This window comes from Talpa europaea (assembly GCF_964194135.1).
Source record: "Talpa europaea genome assembly, chromosome: 4".
Lineage (NCBI taxonomy): Eukaryota > Metazoa > Chordata > Mammalia > Eulipotyphla > Talpidae > Talpa > Talpa europaea.
Window position 1 is genome coordinate 54,435,984 of NC_140070.1, and position 25,800 is coordinate 54,461,783.

At 35.9% G+C, this 25,800-nt stretch overlaps 1 protein-coding gene across 1 annotated transcript in view; it reads right to left on the bottom strand.

Annotated features, from left to right (window-relative positions):
* The window catches only part of SLC9A9 (solute carrier family 9 member A9), a gene marked incomplete at both ends in the record, with an annotated part of 608,321 nt that overhangs the window by 412,108 nt on the left and 170,413 nt on the right, over positions 1 to 25,800 (bottom strand). The window contains one exon of the mRNA XM_084232807.1: positions 25,210 to 25,325. Coding sequence (XP_084088933.1) covers positions 25,210 to 25,325 — 116 coding nt within the window. The remainder of the gene's footprint in view (positions 1 to 25,209; positions 25,326 to 25,800) is intronic.

Sequence of the window (25,800 nt, forward strand, 5' to 3'; positions counted from 1 at the left end):
GAATCTGGATTTATATGATGGTGTTTTATAGCACTGGGTTTATGTAGAGGTTTTTAAATGGCTGCTCTCCCAGTATGCTTAACACAGAATTGGATAGACACAGAAAACTCAGTTGAGTAGTGTTAAATGACATTGTGTGCAGGTTTGAAACCCAAATTGCATAGCGAAAATGGCTGGCCTGTCTGCAGTCTTCAGAAGCCTGCTACCTTCAATGGGAAGCCTGCTGCTTTCATATTCTCTGGCTTGCTCAGAGGTGTAATTTTTTTCCCCGTGGAATTCTATGACAGCTATGAAAAGACTGCATATTTTCCTCACTGCTTCCCTTCTCCCACAGAAATACAATGCAATATTTCTCTATCAAATACTAGCTGTTAAAGTGGAGTCACCCAAGTTTCTCTGTAGAAAACTGGACAAATAATTCAAGAGACATGAACTTTATAATGTATGTGAGCATATATTTGCCAAATGTGGACATCAAACTATCTCAATCTCTTCCTATGTTCCTGAGAAGATATTGACTGAATGCTGCTGTTTTTTTTTCTTTTTGGCTGGTCCCAATACTGGAGGAACTGCTTGGCAAATCATGTCTTATATTTTGAAAGTTATTCAATTTTCTCTTGAGTTCCTGTGTAGAATGTGGATGACACCCATGATGAGGAAACCTCAAACTTAGTCCGAAACCCTGAAATTCAAAGGCAAAGGGGAGCCATAGGTGAAAAGGAACAGAATAGAAGAAAAGAAATGAATGAAGACCACAATGAAATACTGGAAAACAACAGTGAAACAAATGTGTAATTGAAGGGACTGAGGGAAAACACAACTAAAATTCTCTTCTTATTATGACAATGCTATTAGTCATTTCTTGCATGTTAAAAAATAAAACAAAATTCTAGCCAGAGAAGTCAATGACAAATGAAAAAATATGAGCGACAGCCCAATTAAGTCACCCTTACTAGAGAAGCTTTTCTCCAAAAATAACAGTTCTGCTTTTAATTACAGGTTTTTAGGTCTGTTAATCAGCCATCTTCCTCAAGGCTAAGCTCGGTGCAAATAACAGGGAAGGATTCAGCAAAATGCCCTATTTAATTAAAAAGAATTTAATTAAAAATATTTTTATACACATGACCAATCACCATTATTTATGCACATGTTCCCTCACGCTTTTTGGAAAGGTTCTCCGCCCCCCACCCTTCCCTTATTCTCCTTTTAAAAAAATATGCTGCTCTCTACAAGAACTACTGTGAAATGAGAAGCACTATGACTGGTAGTTAATACCTATTTTTATCAAAACAGCAGTGCAGCTCACACATCACCCGTGCAGCCGTAACCATAGTAACCCCAACTAGAAAGGGTCTTCAGATTATCAACATGATCAAAGGTAAGACAGTTCATGTGCCTCTGGAATAGTTACACGGCAGAAAAATTTAAAGGATAAAGGTAGCTTTTTTTTTTTTTTCTTTTCGTACTTACATATGAAATGAAAATAGTGACTTGCAAGAATGGTGGCTTAAAATGCCTTTCACTTTGGAAGACTCTTATTTCCTCGAAGTGTTAATAAATAGAAAAGATGAAATATTTCTCCACTGCTTCTGGTTATGCCAAGGAGACAATAATAATCATTTCTCCAGGTTGGGGAATTTGTTACAGGGAAACCCCACCCTAGGGCACCGTGCAGGATGAGGAGAAGCTGTATTTTGTATCCACACACAGGGGAAGGCTTGGATCAATAGTGATTATAGACATACTTTCCCTGGGATAAGCTGTGGGTGGGGATGCAGGGGGTGGACTGGCAGACAAATTTTGAAGAAAAGGTATCTTTTATTAGAGAAAGAATGGAGCTGGTTTGAAAAAAAAAGCAGTGAAATGTGAACCCAAACACAGATCTGAATCTGGCTTTATAATTTGTATTGAGGGGGTGGGGGGGGTAGGATGAGGATGGTTGGTGAACAGGAACCAAAGAGTTGAACACCCATGCTCAATTTTTCTCTCCAGAACTAGGAACTATATAATCCCAAAGAAAGGCTAGGATGAAAGCCTTTATACTACTTTTTGAAATGTCTGCTAGAACTTCAGAAGCAGCATCTGGAAACGTGGGAAAACTATTCTGAATTTTAAATATTAAGCATACAATGGCTATTATAGAGTGGAGAATCCACATCAGGATAAATATAATTCAATTGTTTTTTCCTTTTAATTTTTTTAAAGATTTATTTATTTATTTATACAAGCACTGGATACAGTCAGAAGCACAGGAGGATGAGAGAATTCACCAGAGCCAGAGCGGGGAGCAGAACAGGCAGACTGATGAAGTACACTGCTGAGGGGAGCAGTGGGCATGGCAGGAGAGGTCTGCGTGCCATGTGGGACCCTCACCGGCGGCCGGTGATCAAACCGGCGCTGCAGAGGCTGCACTACCAGAGGAGGCCCTTTCTTTTTAATTTCTTTACATTTGGAATTTGCCACGGGAGAGAGTAGACAGGAAGGAAATATCAGAGAAAACAGCTATTTCATCAAGGCTACTTAAGAAAAGAATGGATATCTGGCAATTATATACAAATAAGAATGTTAAGATAGTGTTACTTAAAAAGCCAGTAAGTGCCTTAGAACTCATTGCTAGTAAGATTTTATTTAATAATATTTTGACATTTACAAATAATTATATAGCATCTCATTGCCCTTACAACAATTCTGTGAAGAAATAGAAGGTACTTTCTGTTTTGTTCTTGTAGTACAGAAATTAAACTGTGGTGTTTCACATACCCACACACTAATTTTTACTTAATGAATGAGCTGACATTTTCAATATCCAGGATAATTTGGTCACTAGAAGGCCTGATCCCAAGTTCATTTTTAGGCAACTCTTTTGTCCTATCATATGTCTATTTTACTTTTAGTGGTAGTCACTCTGGGGATTAAAATTGTACTATTCGCTGTAACTAGGATTCTTTTACGCAGAGAATTCCCTAGGAATTCTCTTAGATGATTTTTATTGTATATATAAATATATATATTTTATATATTGTATCATCCTTCATTTTTGTGCAATGTATAATTTCCCCAAGAAACCCCCACCATTAATTTACCCTTGCACCATCACCATAGTCCCTTGTGCTCTTCCCACCCCTGTCCTGAAACATTGGCTCTGGTGATATGTTCCTAGTACCCTAGCTCACGCTTCCTTTGAGGCTAATTCAAACTAGAATTAGAGCGACACCTAACTGTTACTGAAGATAGCACATGCTGAGAAAACCAGGCAGTGGCACCTGCCAGGAGACAGCCCAGCTGTTCACCTCTCAGGAGGGAGGTTCAGTCACAACTCCTGCTAAGAAGTCTCAGATGTTTTCCAGCAGCACTTTCTACATTTCTGTAGTCTCCTGAGAATTAGGACGTTTGCAGTTCGCATTCTCTGAGGATGGAACACATATGGTGGAGGAGACTTATCTTGATTACAAGAATACTGAAAGATAAGATGTGCTACCCTTGAAATTACATATTTAACTGATACTTACATCATTTAAAAACATCAGTTCTGGCCCTTCTTCACTCTTATCACTCAATGACATTTATTCAGAAATTCAAATAGTCACTCATCAGTTCATATTCTTCATATTTCTGAGCTAGCATCATTAGTTCCACTGGACACGTCTTAGAATTGCACTTCTGTACCCAATCTCAGATCTACCCAATCAGAAACTCTAGAAGCAGAACCTGGTAATCTGTATCTAGACCAACTCTCCAAGTGAGTTTTATGTACATTCAAGTTAGAGAACCCCTAACATGAAGCAGGAACTAATCTCAGCCATCATCCAATTCCTTTAGGATACATGAGGAGAATAAGCCTAGAAAGGTTAAATGGGCATATGAATTTACCCTGTGCATTAGTAGCAGAAAATGAACTAGCCCTCAGATCTCCCAGCTTCTGATAATAGAAGGAGCATGGTGCTATGGCACTTGTCAAGTAGAGTCTGGTTGGCTCCACATTAGCAAAGCAGAGACTTTCACGTTGTAGCCTTATTCCCCTTGGCTTCTAATTTCAATAAATGAATTATCATCCATGCATTTAATTTAGACTCCAGACAGGATAATGCCAGAGTGAATTTTCTAAATTCAATTAACATGAGCCAGTAGTCTCCTTATGAAAGCCAACATTCAGTGCTCAGGGCTTCATCGGGCACTCTGGATTCGGATCACACTGTAGCTGCTGGAACAAGTCAAGATGTGTGACTTACATGTAATACATGCAGTCATTGGATTTTACTTCATGCCATGCATGAGATCCTACTGAGTTTGAAGATTTTCCTTTAAGATCTTATCATTACATTTCATAATGATTTACTGACATGATGTGCAAAATTGGTTTTTTTTACTTTTATGAAATTTTAAAGTTTTCTTTTTTCACACACATAAACTTCCATATAAATGCACACATCGGATCACATTGAATATATTCCTTATTTATTTCCTTTCTGTAAAAGTCTCTTCTTGGCATGTCTTCCTTTTCCCCAACCTGGTATATGTCCCACCAAAATCTTATAGCAAAACTCTCTGCAATAATTGCAAACACACACCTTTGTAACAGATGTTAAAATATGTTTGTTAGGGAACAAATGAAAAATAACATTTTCTATAGTTGAGATTTTCAAGTACTTACCCCAAACGGAGTAATATAGATCCCTTCAATTTCTAGCATTTTAACATTAAGAATGTGAAAGCTTGTCTCTAGTTTAGAGGTTAGGTTTGTCAGGGGAGTTCTTTTGCTTCTTGTGAGTTGTGAATCTCACAGTGCCATGTGGGGGGTTTCGGGAAGTGTTTGACCCTCATCTCAAGCTCTGGAAGGAGACTTCTAGACCATCACACACTTCTGATATGACACAGAGCAGAACTGTTTGACTCACACCTGAGATTTTTTAATGGACTAGGGTCACTCAAGTGATCTGACGGTGGCGTATCATCAGTGACATAAAACATATCCTCACTTCCCCTCTCCACCTGTACCTTATGAAAATGAGAAACTCCATTTTGCAAGGAGTAGATGAAGTATACGAAAAAGAAAAGACACATCTTTTCCTAGAGTTATGTGATATTGGTTTGATTACAACGACTTTAGAGTATATTTCTTATACCTGATTAGGTAGTTCTTATGCTTTTATTCTACTCTATAAGGCAAAAGACACCTTGCCTTCCATAGGCTCTAGAGAGTACAGCAAAGTCTTAACTTAAATTTAAGAGGCTTGCTGTGCAACAAAATATTGGAATTGTTCACTGCTGAACTGAGATTCTGATGGAACTTAAAAACCAAAGATTTTTTCTAGCAGATTAGAAAGAAAAGGAGTAGCATCACTGAATATTTTTAAAGAAGCAATGGTAGAAAAAAGTTTGATAGTTTGATTATACTCCAGGAGCCCTGTCACACACACTTGTGTGTGTGTGTGTGTGTCTTTACACACACAGACACAGGGGTCAGTTTTCTATATATAAATTCATGGAAATGACCATTACCTAAAAAATTTCAATCGCATTTTACTTGTACTTTTCTGCATCTTGCTTTGCACAGTCAACCAAGTCTTCTAGGATACCCTCAAGTGAGCTGGAGGAACAGTGATTAATCCTTTTTAGTGGCTACATGGTGTTGCATAGATGTTGCAATCCATCCAACAATTCCCTTATTGAAAGATTCACTTTGCTTCTTGGTTTTTGTTTTCATTTACTTAAAAAAAAGTTTCAATAAACATCCTTTTCCATATATCCTTAAAAGCCAATGTTTTTGCTTGTTTGGGATAACCTCCCCGAAGTCAGATTGCTGGGTCAGAAGAGGTTATGTATTTTAAATTCTAATAGCTGTTGCCAAAATGCTTTCCAAAAGTCTGTTAACGATTTAAACTTCTACTAGAAATGTGTAAGGGCCCACTTTTCCCTGGTTCCCTGCCAGCAATGACTGTTGCTTGGTATTATAATTGTTGCCAAACTTCTAGGGGTCAAATGATATGCTGTTACTCTATTTTGCATTTCAAAGATTTCTGGTGAGTTTGAACAACTTTTCACATTTGTGGCTCAAATGGATTCACTTTTCTATGAATTGCCTCTTTGACCATTTTTCTGTTGTTTATTTCTAGATTATTATTTTAAAATGTGCTTTGTATATTAGAAATAATAACAGGCTGTCCTCTATATTTAAGTGGTTTCGCCCAATGTGCTGTCTGCTTGTTGACTTAATTTATGGCATCTTTTCTCATTTAAAAATGGTTTCTTTTTATATAGTCAAATATTTCCATGCTTTATTTATAGATTCTGAGTTTCCATTCTTTGTTATAATCTATAACCATATATTTAAAGATTATCTTTCATGAGTTTTCTTACTTAATGTTTGTAATTTACATTGTAATTCTTCTACATATATCCTTGTAAATGGTTGGTAAATGTCCAATGTCATCATCTAGATGACTAGCCAGTCAATTATGCAGGTGCCATTTGTTAAGCAAACCATCCTTTCCCTAGATTTGAAATATCAACTGTCAAGTTCTCATTTATATTGGGTTCAGTTTCTGGATCCTGTATTCTTTTCCATTGGCCTCTTTGTTCCTAGAGTTATGTCATATTGGTTTGATTACAACGACTTTAGTGTATATTTCTTATACCTGATTAGGTAGTTCTTATGCTTTTATTCTATTCTATAAAGATAATTTTATTCAGACCCACTTTTTTCAAGTATTAGATTTTCATTGGATTTGCATTAACTTTTTATATTACTTTCAGGGGAAGTGACATTTTTATCAACACATTCTTCACTTTATCAAGTTGAGTGAGCTAGGACATGCTACTACTGACTTCCAACCCCAAATCAATAATAGAAAGTATACAGAGAAAAATAGAATTGGAGCTAACAAAAAATAATAACCAACCAAAGTTATTAGAAATCCCCAAATGGGGCCTCCCCGGTGGCGCAGCGGTTGAGCGGTGGGTTGCGAAATTGCCTGCAGCCTCCGCAGCTCGGGCTCGTTCCCCGGCCACCACCGGGTGAGGGTCCCACATGGCGCAGACCTCTCCTGCCGCCCGCTGCTCCCCTCAGCAGTGTCCTTCTTCAGTCTGCCTGCTCTGCTCTCCGCTGTGACTCTGGTGAATTCTCTCACCCTCCCGCGCTTCTGACTGTACCCAGTGCTTGTATAAGTAAATAAATCTTAAAAAAAAAAGAAAGAAAGAAAAGAAAAGAAAGAAATCCCCAGATGAAGGCTGTTTGGAATGCTGCTTATGGAAAGCAGGTCAAGGGCTTGGCCGCCTCCAGCAAAGGGTCTATGTGAAGTTAAAGACAGTGAAAAGATAAATCAGAAAAAAAAATTTATGCATTCAATTCTGCTGTTTGGTTCACTTGCATTTCCATCGGGTAATTATTGCCACACAAAGCATACACGATTGACTGGATTCTAAGACAAGTGTCTGTGGGAATTACATCAGGGCAATGCAAGAGAGCTTCTGGGGTAAGAAGTTGGAAAAGGATTTTAGGTATTCTCTTTTCCTACAAATCTGAGTGCTGCTGGATTACCAATGCTGTTTCTACCTAAGGGTCTACACTCTGACTTGAGCAATTGACACATGAAGGGTTTCTCAGTCTTGCACTATTGACATTTTTGGTCCAATGATTGTGTAGTGGAGAGCTGTCATGTGCATTACACCAGCCCTTCACCCTGTAAGCGCCAGTAGCACACTTCCTCCAGTTGTAACAAGCAAAGAATGCCTCCACACCAATGTCTCCTGGAAAAATCACTCCAGCTGAGGGCTAAGGGAATGATAGCAAATGAAAAGTGACAATTGAGTTTAGAGGTACTTCTCCAATACATATTACTAGTTCAAAAATAGGTACTCCTAAAGAAGCTCGACCAAATAATGTGAAATAACCAGACAACTGAGTTATAAAAACTAACAGGAAAGAAAAGCAACAAATAGAATAGACATTAGTGACATGTGAAAATATTTTAATAAACAGTAAATGTATTTAAAGTGGTAGGGAAAAATAACATAATAGTTGAAATAAATAGAATAATCTCTACCACTAAAAAAACGAATTAGATGAATGGGAAGTCAGATTGAGAACATTTTTTCTTTTTTTTTTTTTTTAAGATTTATTTATTTATTCACACAAGCACTGGGTACAGTCAGAAGCGCGGGAGGGTGAGAGGATTCACCGGAGCCAGAGCGGGGAACAGAACAGACAGACTGACGAAATACACTGCTGAGGGGAGCAGCAGGAGAGACAGGAGAGGTCTGTCGCGCCATGTGGGACTCTCGCTGGTGGCTGGGGATCCAACTGGCGCTGCAGAGGCTGCGGGCAGCTTAGCAGCCCAGCGCTCAACCGCTGTGCCACCAGGGGAGGCCCTGAAAACATTTTTTCTTAATGTTAACGAGACATGGGGAACAGATACAGAAGTGCAACATCTAGATAATAGTTGTATGAGAAATAGATTAAAACAAGACAAAAATGTAAAGAAATAAATATTTGGAGGAATATGGTAAGGAAAATAACTTTGATTATGTAATTTCATATCTAGAGATAAATTGTTCTTCAAATGTAAGTGCATATTAAAATTATTTTCAGGCATGTAAGACTCAGAAAGTTGGTTAAACAAAGAACAATATTGAAAATATTTTGGAGGAAGTATTTAAATAATATAAGAAACCCACAAGCTCGTACAAGGTTTATGAGAAACAACAGAAATAGTGTAACTTTGAAAGAGATTTGCTATTTAAAAAATATGTAGGGTAAGGAATCTAGGAGCAAGGAAAATAAAAAGTACATCTGCAATTAAAATTTCCCCTTCTATAACATGTTATTTCTCTTCATTTGTTTATGTTATTTTAAATTCCTTGATCTTATTTTATACTTTCCTTTTGCATTAAACTTATGCACAAATATTTACATATTTTATAGCTATTGTATTTTATGTCTACATGCTTATTAAAATTTTTAAAAACTATTGAGTTTGTAAATTTAATTTATATACAGGCACTTCACTAACTTTAATTTTACTTCTTATAATTTCAATAGAGTAACATTAACAAACAGTAATGACTTCTTAATTTCTGCTTTTTTATGAAACTTTTTTTTTCTTACTGCATTTGATAACACCCCTGTGAAAGTTATCTTCTATTTGTCCCTCCAATTCTTCACAGTTCTCCACATATTCTGTGCCTTGGGGTACAAACTACATGAGCTACATTAATAGCTTCCATACCCTCTAGCTTCTGGTTAAGTTTGAACCTTGGAGAGTTGCAGGTGAGAGGGTGAATAGGAATCTTGGGTATTTATTCTTGATATTGAACTTTCCCCCCACTGGTTCCAGTAACCGTTCCTTCCCTTTGAACCTAAACACGATAACTGTTTGGCTACTACCAAGCCCCAGATTACTGCTCTTTTCTTTGCAATTATTCTCCATCCACAGCATTGCAAATCAACCTCTGCTCTATGCATTAGTGCACAAACGCTCTGAGTTTGTTGCATCAAACATTGCTTAGTTCTATTTGCTAGGGGTTTTACTGCAACCCTATGCATTTATAATCATAGGTGAAATTTCTTAATGATTTCCTGTTTTGGTGTGGATCTTTTTTTCAGGTTTTGATTTTAACATTATGTTGGGTTCTTTAAAAAATTGCAGCTATTTTCATATGACATGCAATCATTTAACTTTTGTGAGAATTATTTGTCCTTTAAAATTTGTTATAATTCAGCTGTAAAGACATCGAATCATGGTACCTTTTCAAAGGGTGATATTTTCATCACTTTTCTAAATTCTTTGGTGGTATTTATAAGTTTAGGCAAAATTTCCATTTATTCTTGGGGTAATTTTGCAATTTTCTTGAGGATTGAAAAAAAACTTTTTTTTGGCTCGAGTTGTGTGATGTATTATTTCATCTGTGAATTTATCTTTTATGAAATATTTTTTATTTTTGCTTTTTCTTTTTTCTTCTCAGTCAAGTTCATGAATTCCATCTTTTGTGGTTTTTTCAGGGAGCTATTTTTAGGATAGGTTGCCTGTTTTGCACTGCTGTTAGTTTTCATTTTATTCCAGGCATTTGGCTTTATTAATTTTCTCTTCATGATTTTTAGGTTTTATTTTATTGCTCATTCTCCAGTTTCTTATGGTAAATTCCAAATTCCTTTATAGTTTGTCTTAATATAAAATTGAGGTTTATAATACTGTATATTGTTTAGGGTTATATATAGGTTCACACTTCTTCAAATGCATGTGCCATACCATGTCTTTTATCTTTAATATTAAAGATATTCAATGATTGAATGTCTTAGACATTAATCCAAAGTTTCTCCTTTACTGTGCATTTTAGATATTAAATCATTTCCTTCTTGATTTCTTCTCATTTTTTGTTTTATAAAGATAGCTTTATTTGATTGATTGATTGATTGATTGTGTTGTGATAGAAAGTTGCCAGTAAAATCTCTACTCATTGTACAACCTGTTGATATCTCCTTTCTGGATAAACATATGACCAATTTTTGAAAATTTCCTTAAATATACAAAAGTAGTTTTTCATTGTTTAGGGAGAGTGACAGTCCATTAAATACTGCATGCATCAAGTGAATAATTGTTTTATTCAGTTCCTTACTTTATATTTCTCTGTTAGATCTAATTCTACCAATAAATGAGTTTTACTAAAGGTACCCACTATGATTGTATTTTTATAAGTTTTTTTGCATTTCTAAACTTTTAGACATACTTAACAACTGTTTTTGGTACAAGCAATTTTATGATTGTTATATTTTCTCCACAAATTATACCATTCACAATCTATTATGTCACGTTTGTTCTTATTTAGTCCTTCTCGCCTTAATTACACCTCTGTGAGCCTATTTTTGTTGCTTGACCTTCCTTGTGTTTGCCTTTGTCTATTTTTTTGTTGTTGTTGTTCATCAATATTTACAACTTTTCTAAAATTCCTTTTTTGTCTTATTTAAATTACACTGTTTACAACACTGTATGTGATTCAGAGGTATAAGATCATTCCTCTTCAGATGCATGTTACCACACCACATCCACCAATAAGAGCCCATAGTTCTCCACCATAATCCATTGTGCCCCCCTCAATTTCCTCTCCTACTTCCCCTCTCCCTCTGGTAGCCTCAATTATATAGTCATATTTCTAGTTGTTATTGTTATTATTATTATTAGTGGTGATTTGGTTTTGTCTGACCTTTTGTTTAAATCTCATCTTAAGCATGTTGCAACCTGCATCTAGGTGAGTTTGGTTTTTGTCTGGTCAGAAGACTGTTACAAGTTCAGATGTATAACAACTAACTCGGTTGTTCAGTTGGACAGTTTTCTAGTGTGTGTTCCTCAGAATGGCATTCTTGCCCATTCAAAATATCTTCATTTCACACAGACAGGGGGATGATATATGTTTGAGCTACAGTATTTTCTTTCTGTACCTGAAATTCTTATTTCATGATTATCTAGTTTCTATCATGGTGTTGCAGCTGAGAATCTACAATGGCAGATTCTTATTTGTTTATTTGTAGGTGATTGTTCTTTCTGGTTTTATCCCCATGGTTTAAAAAAAAATTAAAAATGATAATTTAGGAATTTCTCATTGGTCCTGCCTAGAACTAGGTGAGTTCAAATGTTTTTAATCTGAAAACTTGGGTCTTTTATTAACTTAGAGCGGTTGTACTTCATTTATTTAATTATTCCTTATTTTCCACCTACTCTTTTTCTTCTTGGGACTAATATAAGTGACACATAATGTCTCTTGCATTTACCCTCCTACTTTTTCATGATTTGTATCTTTTTACATTTAACTCTGTGCTTTCAGGATATTTCTTCTATTTCTTCTTCAACCAATTAAGAACCAACTGTACCGTTCTCTTTATTTGTCTACTCAATTATTTACTTCAAAGTCATGAATGTTATTTATCTTTGATCTTCTTAAGATTTCTTATTGTTCTTTAGATTATTTATTGTACTCTACTCTCCTTTTGGGATTCCAAGATCCCCAGATTTCTACAACTCAAACTTTTTTTCCACAACATTCATAATTTTTAGTCTTTACCCAAAGACATCTTTAAAACTGGTATCCAGGTGATCCTGCTATTTATGTCAGAGAAAACTCAGTACCTGTTATTTCCATGAAAACAGCATAGAACTCAAGGCTGCATTCGCCAGCACTCAGTTGTGTATAAAGCATCTATCTAAATGATTTAGCAAACTCTGATAAATTGGAGTGGGTAATAAAGAGCAAGGAAGTCAAATTAAGGTCACCCCTTTCCCGAACTCACTGCCCTCCTTCATGAATTTTCTAGAGTGATTATAAGTTTTGACTGCCTTAAGGCTAATTCATTTACCTCCCAGCCTTAGTTTGCTCTGTTGTAAAATAAGAGTGTTAGATTAAATGAACCTAAAGCCTCTTTCTACAAAATTATCCTAGAATGTTATTATTTTAAGTCACTCCTTATAACATCTGACTTATTTTAAGTCACTCCTTATAACATCTCCTTATAACATCTTTAAGTCACTCCTTATAACATCTGGACAAACATTGCCTGGATCTTTGGTCATGTAACTATAAATTTATCAGACATTTTGGGAAATATAAATTTATATATTTCATAACACTTAAAAAATTATACTAGCTTTCTATTGTTGCTGTGACAACTTGTTACAAACATCGTGGCTTAAAACAGCAGGAATGTGTTAACTTATAGTTCTGTATGTGTTTCCTATGAGGCTTACAGCATTAGAATCACGGTGTCACAGGACTGTAATCCTTTCTAGAGGCTCTAATGGGCAATCAGTTTTTTCAGTCTTTGAAACTTCCAGAGGCCTGACTCCTTCCTTATTCATAGCCTCTTTCTTCCATTTTCAAAGCCAGCAAAATTGTATCTTTCTGTGCCATTCATCTATAGTTATGTCTTCTGCTCACAGTCAGGAAAGTTTCTCCAGCATTTCGGGACCCATATGATAAAACTGGGTCCATCCAGATAATCCAGAATAATATCCACACACAAGGTCCTTAACTAAATTCCTTTTAAATATATATATATATATATATATTTATTTATTTATTTATTTATTTATTTATATTGGTGTACAGGCCAGAAGCGCGGGAAGGTGAGAGGATTCACCAGAGACAGAGCAGGCAGCAGAACAGGCAGATGGACTGAAGGCACTGCTGAGGGGAGCAGCAGGCGAAGCAGGAGAGGTCTGCCATGCCATGTGGGTAGCTCCCTGGCTAGTGGGCAATCAAACCAGCTCTGCAGAGGCTGCAGACTGCTTCGCAGCACGGTGCTCAACCCACTGTGCCATGGGTAGGCCTGCTTAACTAAATTTCAGCTGCATAGTTCTTTTTCTTCCCATCTCCTCCTTCTTCTATTTGCAATGAAAGGTAACACATTCACAGGTTCTGGATAATGAGATGTAGGCATCTTTGGAGGGACCATTATTTGCCAAAAAAAAAAATTGTCAATATTTTAGATGCAATGATGGCATAGTAGTTAAGTTTTAAATGATATGTTTAAAATGTAAATATGTTCACAGATGACTTATTTGAACAAGGATTGAGATGATATCTGCTCATTCCTTCTAGATGAGTAGTTTAAAGTGTAATACAGGATTTTTTGTGTCAAGAATCACTTTAATAATTTAGAAGAAATAAAATTAGAGAAGAATCACCATTTTTTCAATCTTACTGAAGTTAAACCTATTCATGGTACATCAATAGATGAAAATTTCATGGCTCAGTTCTTGAGGTAGGATCAGGCTATCACCACCTGAATGCAACTGACCACACTTAGCATCCCCAAATTTGACACCCAGAGAGAGGATAACCTCTGACATGATGCAACATGAACTATACAGTCTCCTCTGTGCAGCATTTTTGCAACAACACATATGCCTGAAATATATCAATACTTTCTTAACTTTCACTTAAAGAGGTATGAGTATGCAGGAACAATTAAATGACACCACAGATAAACAAACATAAATCTAGAATGTGGTACATCTCTAGACCTGACCTAATTTCCTCAACAAGATAATAGCATAAAGGGAAAAGATGAGGAGAGAGCACTGCTCTAGACTAAAGGAAATTGCAGAGATAGAATAATTAAAAAATCACAGGCAAACCTTGTTTGCATTCTGATTAAAGGAAAAAGGCAAAAATTAGAGAAATCCAGTGTAGACTGGGTATTAGAGGATACTAATTGATTATGGAAAATTGAGAGGTTTGATAATGGCTTCATAGTACATCAGAACGATGTGCATAATTATAGAGAGGCAGACCAAAATACATGGTGGTAAAGTGACAATGTCAAAGATTAGCTTTTACAAATGCTATCTTCCTACATAAGTAAATATAAAACTATATTTGTGTTTTATCTAAAACAAATTATCACATTACAGATATATTCCTAACTCTAACCAAGCAACTCACAAATGAATTTAATTGGTCATTCCACTAGAATGCAGTTCCATACCATCCAGGTATATGGACTCAAAGAAATCCATTGCTGTTACCAGGCAAATAAGCAAAACTCCAGCATTTTGGGACCCATGGCTCACTTCCTGAAGGTGAAATAGTGACCTCAACTTACACTAGCATAAAACTAACATTCCAACAAGAAAAATAACTATATATTCTTATTTAATCCTTATTAAGAACCTATAAAATAATTTTTATTATTCCCATTTTATAGATGGAGCCTAAGATGAGTCAGATCAATGGGGATTTAAACACAGGTCTATCCCACACCATGTACAGTGTTTGTGACCAATATTCAATGATTGCACCATTTATTAAATATTTTAATACATACTGTGCAAAACTCAGTGGATCTTTTCTTCTTTTGCGACATCTGTAGATGCTTTATGAAAACTAGTCATTAAATATTATTTATTGTTCATGATGATAAAGAAAGAAAGCCTATTAATGATTAAGTATATTTTGACGTGTTGCAGAAATGAACCAATTATTTATATCAACTAGATTTTTAAACTTTAAACTCAGTGAAAAGAATTATGAGCCACATTTTTGTAACTGTCTGTGTAGACAGTCCTTTTTAGATAAATATTTATTTCTATCTTGAGTCTACACAATTTAGGACATGAAAAACATCAACATACTTTGAAACAGAGCTAACCTAATATAAATGTCAAGTTTCTGAGATTTCTGACATGCTATATAAAACAAAACAGTAATGGGTATTAAAAAAACAACTCTGAGATTGTCAGGGTTTAAGCTCTTGTTATTTATGTTCTACTAAGGAATAGAACACAATTGAGACATTTGGACAGGAGCTTATTTAATCTGTTTCTCTCAAGTCAGAGGTTGAAGTATTTATAACTTTGAATGGCACATACATGATATTTAAATAAGACAGATATTTGTTCTGATTTCTCTTTGCTTCGCCTCTAAATCATGAATGTAAACTAGTTTATGAATTATGTGTTGGAGCAGAAAAATAAGCCTGGAAAAAAGACTTTAGAAAGAAAATTTTGGATATATTATTTCAATCTCATCGGGTTTATTGCCTGTATTTCACAAAATGCCATAACCTATGCAGTGCATTATATCTCTGCTTAATTCCTCTACTCAATTTTAAATTATTGTGCTATCGCTGTTAAAGATCATATGTTTTGTGTAAAAATGTTGAAAGCTGAATTCATAGAAATAGAGAGTAGAATGGTGGTTGTCAAGGGCTGGGTGGTGGTGGAAATGGGGAGGTGTCAGCCAAAGTAAAAAGTCCCAGGGGTCTAAGGCCTGGCATAGTAAACACAGGTAACAATGCTATTATCTACTCGAAGGTTGTCAAAGAATAGATCTTGAATGTTATCACTACATACAAACAAATGACTATGTGTGGGGTGGGGTGGGGCACAGGGGATGGGTAGGGAAAGGTGTTAACTAACCTTGTGCTAATAATTTCACATTATATATATGTGTGTGTGTGTGTGTGTGTGTGTGTGTGTGTGTGTGTGTGTGTGAAATCATCACAGGTCAGCCTTACATCAATAATATGTCAATAAAAGCAGAAAAAAGGATTATATTGTTTGGTTTACAATACTTCCAATCTATATTGTTCAATAGCAGTTCTGTCCAATACAAATATAATGTAAGTTACACATGTAATTTTAAATTTTCTAATAACCACATTAAAAAAGTAAAAAGAAATAGATGGGGTTGATTTTAATAGTATTTTTATTTAATTCAATATTGCATGAATATTTTTTCAAAATGTAATTGAGATAAAAATTGTTAATGATATTTTTATATTAAGTCTTTGAAATCTAAGGAGTATTTTATTCTTATATTCTATTAATTTCAAGTGGCCATACTTGGCTTGATGCCACCAAATTGGACAGAGCAACTCTTGGTATGTCCAGTCTGAAGTAACTAAATCGGGACACACTGGATTAATTTTCCTTGGAGAAAATAGGACAAGTCTATGAGGTAAGAATTATTTTCTAGTTTCAAATATTGGACTAATACTTGTAGAGTTCAAAGTCGTGCAGCTGTATTTGAGTCTCAATGCAGCTGCATCATATAAAATGAAGACATTTTAATCCAAATAGGAAACAGGGAAATTGATGAAGTGAGAAAATGCACAGACCACATGTGATTGAATGAGCAGTTTCCTGGAGACCTTGGAGGAAATATCAGTATTATAAATACCAGGATGACTCTTGGGCGTCTTTGGGGTGATTAATCCTTGATATAATGTGCTGAATTCTTCCTTTTTCTGAAGGAAGCTTCTATTTTGGACATCTTCCAATCTAAAAAAAATCCCTATTATAATAACCTCTTCTGAAGTCTGCAATCCATGGCTTAGTGCTCTTTGGAAAGTGTTAAGTCACTGACCACCACATGAACAAGGGGGAGAAAGTGTTGCTGTCATGGTTGGACAAGAAGAAAGGCACTTTTTTTTTTTTTTTTACTTAGGTGAATGTATCTTTTTTGGAAGACAGAAATTAATATTGCCATTCAGCTGTGTGCTGAGAGTTTCACCTCTGAAGGTCTTGAGAATCTTTATCTTCAAAGGTGGTCTAGCTGCTTCACATATCACATTTGAGAAGAGATTCCTTTCCAGGTTGCACATATTTTGCTCTAGCAGCTTTTTTTCAAGAATATATTAATTCGGGCCTCCTCTGGTGGCGCAGCGATTGAGCGCTGGGCTGTGAGGCTGCCCACAGCCTCTGCAGCGCTGGTTCATTCCCCGGCCAAGGGTCCCACAAAAAAAAAAAAAAACAAAAAAAAAAAACCAAAAAAAAAAAACCCAAGAATATATTAATTCTTTAATTTAACAAATATTTTTTGAATACCTACTGTCTTAGGTGATAGAGATATGAGTGAAAAGATGGAGGGGAGAAAAAATAGAAAGAACTGCTCCCCTTTGTAAGGGACAGAGAAATAGGAAATAGGTAAATAGTAAATCAATAACGATTAGAGTTGGAGAGGAATGCAAATCAAGGAAGGGGATGGGAAGAAGTGTGATTCGGGTGTGACTGTGAGGGAGGTGATGTATGATACTTTCAGGCTGACCAAGGAAAGCCTCATTAGTTAATATCTTAGCAGAGACCTGAAGAAGGCAAAGAAGGAGCAAAAGCAAATGCATATGTCCTGGGGCAACTAGAAAGCTTACATGGTCAAGGAAAAGCACATGGTCCCACTGGCATTCCCAAATGTTTTTATTTTATAACTTCCCAAGACTTTTTTTTTTTTATCTCAACCACCCTAGAAAAAGGGATATTTGAGACATTAATAAAACCATCATATTGGATAATCTAACTGTACCAAACTGGAACCCAAGTTAATGATGAAAGAGAGGATGGCAGTATGATGTCAGAGGGCTTTATGATTAAGCCAGTCATTTGTAAAATGAGTGGTTGGGTCTTTTACTCTCTTGCCCTTTTGTTTATCTTTTCTCTCCACTCTCTTTCTTCCTACTTTCCTTTATCTACACAAATCTGAAGATGAGCTGCTTATTGATCCAGCCCTTTGAGTACTTCTCTCCTCCCCTACTCTGCTATTTACTACTCAAGGCTCTGCTTTCAGTCATCCTCTCTCTATTAAGTGGTAAATCTGACCTTTACATCATCAATAAGATCATCCTCAGTGATGTAACGAAGAAATTAAATCAATCAAATAATAGTCAAATCATTCTGACTGGGAATAAATTGAAAATTGGCTGAGGAGAGTCTGAAACATGCAGAAAGAATTAGATTTAAGTGTAAATGTGTATTTATAAAGAAAAATATGAATAGATAATAACATCTAGCTGTAATTTATCAAAGTCTAAGTAGGAAAGAATTAATTTAAAGAAGGCCAAGAAAAATCTGACCTCGAGAGCATAGGTTCTCTTCATAAATTAGGGAGTCACAATAATTTAAGCAATAAATGAATAATTGTTGGGTACGATTAACTAGGTGTTTTAAGGTTATTGAAGATTTTAAATTGCACCAATTTAGCAAAGTGTAGGTTCAGAGTGTTTTAATATAACAATTAGCTCCCAGTAAAAGAAGGAGCTTAAGTATTCCTGTTCACGAGAGGGTTGCTGATATATGAGATCATTTTAACATTTGCCGAGTCGGCTTAGCACCCCAGAAATGTCTGGATGGGGGAGGAGGTTGGATTGATTTTTAACTCTCTTTGAAACAAAAGCTTGTTTTCAAATAAAAGACAATTTTAAAGAAATAAGAATCACATAATGCTAGATCTAGAAAAGGCTCTACTTGAAACTTTATATTTTACAGATGAAAAGTCAGTTTCTTCATCTGTAAAATGAAGGGGCTTGAAAAGATGAGATCAAATACTTTCCACTTCCAGGAACCCACAAAGTTTAGCGAGGCTAAGTGGGGCCCAGTTGCACAGTTGGTCTGTGTCAGACGTGGGAAGCCGACTTCACTCCCTGGATTCATTTTATGGTTGGGATTCAATTCTGTACTTTAAAAATGCAGTCAGCTCAGTTGTTTGACACAATACAGATAACCGGCCATTTATCTAGGTTGAATTGTCTTTTCTATTTCATCAGTTTTCCTGTTTTGTAAACATAACCTCAAGGATATCACCAGTCATAAGGAACAAAACTTGAACGCAGCACAACTGTTCTTAGAGCTGGCTGAATTTACTCAGTAGATGCAACAAGCTCTACCTTTAGCATTAAAACCAGCAAACAATGAATGCAATGTTTTTCCACATGCATATTTATGCAAATTTGACTTGAATGGGACTCAATGATGAAAAGCAAAACCCTCATATTTGGTATAAAAGAAGAACCAAATTGAGTCCAGGCTTCCTATCACTTCCAAATGACCTCTGCCTTTTCCTGAGGACTGTGAGAGCATAGCACGGAATCTTGCCTTAGCAGAAGATCAGCCCCAACTCTGGAGATGGATGGTCTAACCATGTATACCAGTCTGGGAGACTAGTCCTCTAATGTACATCAGGGATTCCAAATCTGAAATCTACTTTCATTTCATCCTTTTCAGAAACAGGTCAACACCATCCATTTGAAAAATCTCCCTTCTTTATAGTGTAGGCAAAATAAACATCTGGAGGAAGAATTTGTACCTTTTGTTAGAGATAGGGGGTTAATTTTCCTAACATATTAAGGGATTACAGAATTTCAGAAGTAAAAGACCAACCATTCTATTGGGAAGGTGCATCTATAAACAGCAGGTATTCAGAAAAAAAATTCTTATGTCTCCTAAAGATGTGAAGAAATGTTAGGCCATACTCAAAGAGAAGTACTAACAAACCACAGAGAGATATAAATCCTCACCTATCATATGTGTGAAAACCCAAAACCAAGACAGAACTTAGTACTCACAAGACTGAAGAACACGTACTGTCATCTATTGCTAGTATGAAGCAAAATGGTACAAACTTTCTGAAGAGGAATTTGGCATCCAGGAAAATGACCAATGTATTTACTTTTACCTTTTTAAACTTGTTTCTAGCAATTCATGTCAAAGAAATAATGGGAAAATGTGAAGACACTAATTTCAAGGTGTTAATTGCAAAACTGATAATTTTAAAAGACAAAAAAGACTTCAAATTTCCATCAGTAGACAACTGGTTGAATAAACCATGGAGCAATCTGTTGATATAAAAGAGAATGAGACTATGGTGGAATCTATGGTTGACATGGTGATGGGGATTGTGGTAAGAGGTGTGATTCTGTACATCTAAATAATATAAAGGGTTTTAAATCAATGATACCTAAATTAAAAAATAAAAATAGAATGAGGAAAATCTTTAAAAATCACTGTGGTGTACTCTCCAAATACAGTTAAAGAAGAGTAGGGGGAAGAACCATGTTCATAATAGCCTAGAAAACCAGGTTTAATACCCAGAAGGGTTTGCATGTCTATTTGCTTGGATTTAAAATCAAAGGGAGGGGCCACCCCTGGTGGCACAGCAGTTGAGCTCTGGGCTGCGAAGCTGCCCATAGCCTCTGCAGCACTGGTTCGATCCCCGGCCACCAGCAAAGGTCCCACATGGAGCAACAGACCTCTCCTGTCTCTCACGCTGCTCCCCTTAGCAGTATGTTTCATCAGTCTACCTGTTCTGTTCCCAGCTCTGTCTCTGGTGAATTCTCTCACCCTCCCACACACCTGGCCCGCACCCCAGTTCTTGTATAAAATACATAAATCTTTAAAAAAAAAACTTAAAAAAAAATAAAAAATAAAATCAAAGGGAGGGCCTCCCTGGTGGTGCAAGGGGTTAAGACACAACCTATGAAGCTGTCTGCAGCCTCTGCAGCATGAGTTCGATCCATGGCTGGCCAGGAGCTACCCACATGGTGTGGCAGACCTCTCCTGACTCCCCCGCTGCTCCCCTCAGCAGTGTATTTCACTCAGTCTGCCTGTTCTGTTCCCTACTCTCTCTGGTGAGTCCTCTCACCCTCACCCCCCAAACCTCTGACTTGTACACCCAGCTCTTGTTTGCATAAATAAAAGGAAAATAATAAAATCAAAGGGAAAACGGAAACCAACCCAAATAGTTGGAAAAATTGGGGTAGAGGGAACAAGGATAGAAGCTAGATTTCTCCTTTTTGGTTCTCTGGTTTTCATTTTAGAATTATGTAGCTATTTAATGTAACATAAAAACAAAAATAAAAGGCAAGTGAAACAAATGACCACTATTATGTATTCACTGTGGCTTAACCATACAGTAATTATTTCAAGAGCTTTTAAAACAGCACAATTTTTAACACTTCATTCCTTGTTGGATATATCCAAAGGTTAAAAGGAACCACAAAAGCAGGATACAAAATCAACATGCAAAAGTCAGTAGCCTTCCTATACACAAACAATAAATCCGAAGAAGAAGAAATGAAAAAAACATCCCTTTTATTATCAAAAAAAAAAAAAAATCAAATACTTGGGAATAAATCTAACAAAAGAGGTAAAGGACCTATACAAAGAAAACTATAAAACACTGTTAAAAGAAATAGAAGAAGACACAAAGAAATGGAAAGACATCCCCTGCTCATGGATTGGAAGAATAAACATTATTAAAATGGCCATCCTACCAAAAGCAATATACAGATTCAATGGTATTCCAATCAAAATTTCAATGTCATTCTTCAAAGAAATAGAACAATTATTGATGAAATTCATATGAAATCACCCAAAACCCCAAATAGCCAAAGCTCTCCTGAAAAAAAAGAAGGGAATGTAGGCATCACACTCCCAGACTTCAAGCTATACTACAAAGCCATAATCATCAAAACTGCATGGTATTAGAACAAGAACAGACACACAGACCAATGGAATCGAATATAAAATCCAGAAATAAACCTACAGATTTATGGTCAACTAATCTTTGACAAAGGAGCAAAGACTATGCATTAGAGCAAAGAAAGTCTGTTCAATAAATGGTGCTGGGAAAACTGGGTCGCTACATACAAAAGAATGAAGCTTGACCACTACCTCACACCATATACAAAAATCAACTCAAAATGGATTAAAGAACTAGACATGAGACCTGAAACCATAAAATACATAGAAGGAAATATAGGCGAAACACTACGTGATTTGCACATCAAAGACATCTTTATAGACACATCACCCAAAGCAGTGATAGTGAAGGCAAAGATAAACAGCTGGGACTACATCAAATTAAAGAGTTTCTGAACAGCAAAAGAGACAATAACAAAAACAAAGAGAAACCCCACCAACTGGGAGAACATTTTTGCACACAACACTAATGATAAAGGACTGATCACAAAAATCTGCAAAGAGCTGATGAGACTCAACAACAAAGAAAATAATCCTGTCAAAAAATGGGCAGAAGAGCTAAAAAGAAACTTCTCAGAAGAGGAAATGCAAATGACCAACAGGCATATGAAAAAATGTTCAACATCACTTGTAATCAGGGAAATGCAAATCAAAACTACCATGAGATACCATCTTACACCAGTGAGAATGGCACATATTAAAAAAACTAGCAACAACAAATGTTGGCGAGCGTGTGGAGAAAAAGGAACTCTCCTGCACTGTTGGTGGGAGTGCAAACTGGTCCAACCACTATGGAGAGCTGTGTGGAGATTTCTGGAACTACTAAACATAGAGCTTCCATATGATCCAGCAATTCCACTCCTAGGTATTTACCCAAAGAACACAGAAACATCAATTCCAAAGAACACCTGCACCCCTATGTTTATAGCAGCACTGTTTACAATAGCTAAGCTTTGGAAACAACCCAAATGCCCAAAAATAGATGACTGGATCAAGAAGATGTGGTACATATACACCATGGAATATTACTCAGCATTCAAAAAAGATAAACACATGCCATTTGCAGCAACATGGATGGCACTGGAAGGGATCATGCTCAGTGAAATAAGCCAGAAAGAAAAAGAAAAATACCAATGGTCTCACTCATAGCAGGAATCTAGAAAACTTAAATAAGGGACCAGGAAAATGAATAACTATAAGAAAGTGAAAATCAAAATCAACAAAAAACTATGAACCAGAGACACTCTATGGGGGGTGGGGGGCGGAGAGGGGAGGGATTGGTGTTAAAATAAGGGGGTTTCAACTGTATGGGGAATATAAAAATAAAATGTATTTAAAAGAAAATTAAAAATACATAAAGGAAAGAAAGAAAAAAAAAGGAACCACAATAAATATCTTAAGCAATTTTCAAGTCATATATTCATTAATACTATGAAATTATGAAAGAGATATTTTAAGCAAATAAAAATTATATTAAAGTGATTGATAAGTAGAAAAGTAGGCAGAAGAAAAACTGAAATGCATATAAAGTTCCAAGACAAGTAAAATTCCTCTAATCCTAAATTTAAACTAATATTAACATGAATTTGTGATATTATCTTTCCCTCAAAACAAATAAAAATATTTAGAAACAATGACCAATCCAGTAGCAATTGAATCCCCTAGTGTCTAGATTTGGGTCTCTAAATAAATTTACCTCTTAGCAAGAACTAAGACTCTTGGGGAAATGGCTTATTTAAAGTCAGAGTGCAGGAAACATAAAAGATAAGGTTGAAACATCTCAGCCTCTTCCAAATAAGAGACCCTGGGAAAGGCCATTCTGGTCATGACAAAAGTGTGAGGAGAAACTTGAAGAGACTCCCTGTTATCAAAGATGGAATTTTTTGATCATCAATAAGAAGAATGATATCAGTAGACTGAAACATATCAGCGATGTTTAAATCCATGTGCTGGTATTTTTTTTTTTAAATAAAAAGACCCATCTCTTTGATCTTACGTGGAGAAAGGTGGGGAATGTGTTAATTTAATAATTGGTAAATAATCAGTAAATAAATGGAAAGAAACAATTTTTACCCTGACTTTTTGTTAAATATACAATAGAATACTCAAATAGTTGATCTAGAAAGGTACTTCTTTATAAGTAAGCATCAACTAGTAAATGAAGACATAGAAGAATTATGCTACTGGTTTGAAACCCCTAGTAAGTATTGGACTGAGCAGCAGTCATCAATGGCTTCAAAAGCTACTAGGCAAACTGGAGAACTCTAAAATGTAGAGCTTCTCAAACTTTAATGTATGGAAGGATCTTAATGACATTGTTAAATTCTAGAATCTAATTCAGTAGGTCTAGGGTTGAGCTAAGATTCTGCATTTATAGCAAGTCACCTCCTATACTTCTGGTTAGAGCTCCATTCTAAGAAAGAAAATCAGCTCCTCTCATCCACAAGCTGATCTGGTACTGTCAACAGAGCCTTCGCGTTCTCCTTGAACATAAATGATTTCACAGAACAATGTCAGAAAGGTCAGTGTAACCATGAAGGATCAATCAAAAAGCAAGACTATTGGGCCTCCCCGGTGGCCCAGCTGCCCACAGCCTCTGCAGCACCGGTTCCATGCCCAGCCACCAGCGAGGGTCCCACATGGTGTGTCTCCTGCCATGCCCACTGCTCCCCTCAGCAGTGTATTTCTTTGTCAGTCTGCCTGTTCTGTTCCCCGCTCTGGCTCTGGTAAATTCTCTCACCCTCCAACGCTTCTGACTGTACCCAGTGCTTGTATAAATAAATAAATAAATCTTAAAAAAAAAAAAAAAAACAAGTCTTTGTAATGATAATGAATATTAAAGAATCAGAGGTATTTGAACAGACTTTGCTATTATTAAAGAGTGCTTATTAAGATGTTTAAGCTTTAATAATGGCAAGTCATTTTTCAAAATATTTACAAAATGATATGATGTCTGCAACTTGCTTTAACATACTCTGGTCAGGGTGGGAAAAAGTATGAGGGGAATGGACAGGAATATCGCTGACGGTTATATCACAATTCTTTTTACTATTAGTCTACCTTTACTATGAATGAAAAGTTCTATCGTAAGAAATTTAGAAAAAAAATTTTTTGCCATTTAATTCAACAAATAATGTTTGAAAGAAGACAACACAAATTGAACAGAGAAAAATTTAGTACAGTAGTTCAAAATGGTGATATATTCTAAAGAAATAAACTATAATGATGTTTAAAGTCTTTCCCATTATTGCAACTGCTTTCAGATCATTCTTCAGAGTTATTAGAATATTCACCATATCTTTTTTTTTTCTTTTTCCTATTTTTGTAATCACTAACAGATATGTCAGCCTCAAGGGGAGAATTATTACTATGTAAAGGAATTATTACTATGTAAACTCGAGTGATGTCTTTAGAAAAATACTCATTTTAAAGTACTACTCTTAAAAAGAAGAAACATGATTTGAGCAATTACCTGGATCTGTAGCAGACATCAGTGAACCAAAAAATAAACAGTCTGTGAAATGAAAGTCTCCATTTTTCAACTGGCCAGCATATACCATAGCCTTCACAAATCCATACATAATTAACCTGTTGAGGAAAAATAAGATCTTCAAACATAAAGCTGAATGCTGTGTAAATCCATGCTACCATAACTAACAATCTATTGTACTTTCTGAATAAGATTCATGAAAAATTACCACCAATTCATTATACCAATTCAAGGCCCTGCTAGTTCTCAGGGTACTATCTATATCATTGAGTATGAAAGCCACATTTACAAAATATCACCACTTTCACCTGGAAAAAAGTAACAAAACATTTTTATAGCAAGTTTCAAAGAAAACAAGATAAATCTCAAGGTTATAAAAAATGGTTTGTCACATGTGGCATAGCAAATCATGCCCACAAATACAGGGGCTGGGTTGACATCTGTAAATGGATTGCTTTTCAGTTTTCAATGTTTTGTCTGCGGGAGTGTCTGAAAAAGGTTCAAATTTCAAGTCACTGCACTGAAAGGGATATTGGCCACTTACAGGGCACTCAGTCAACCAGTCAATTTACA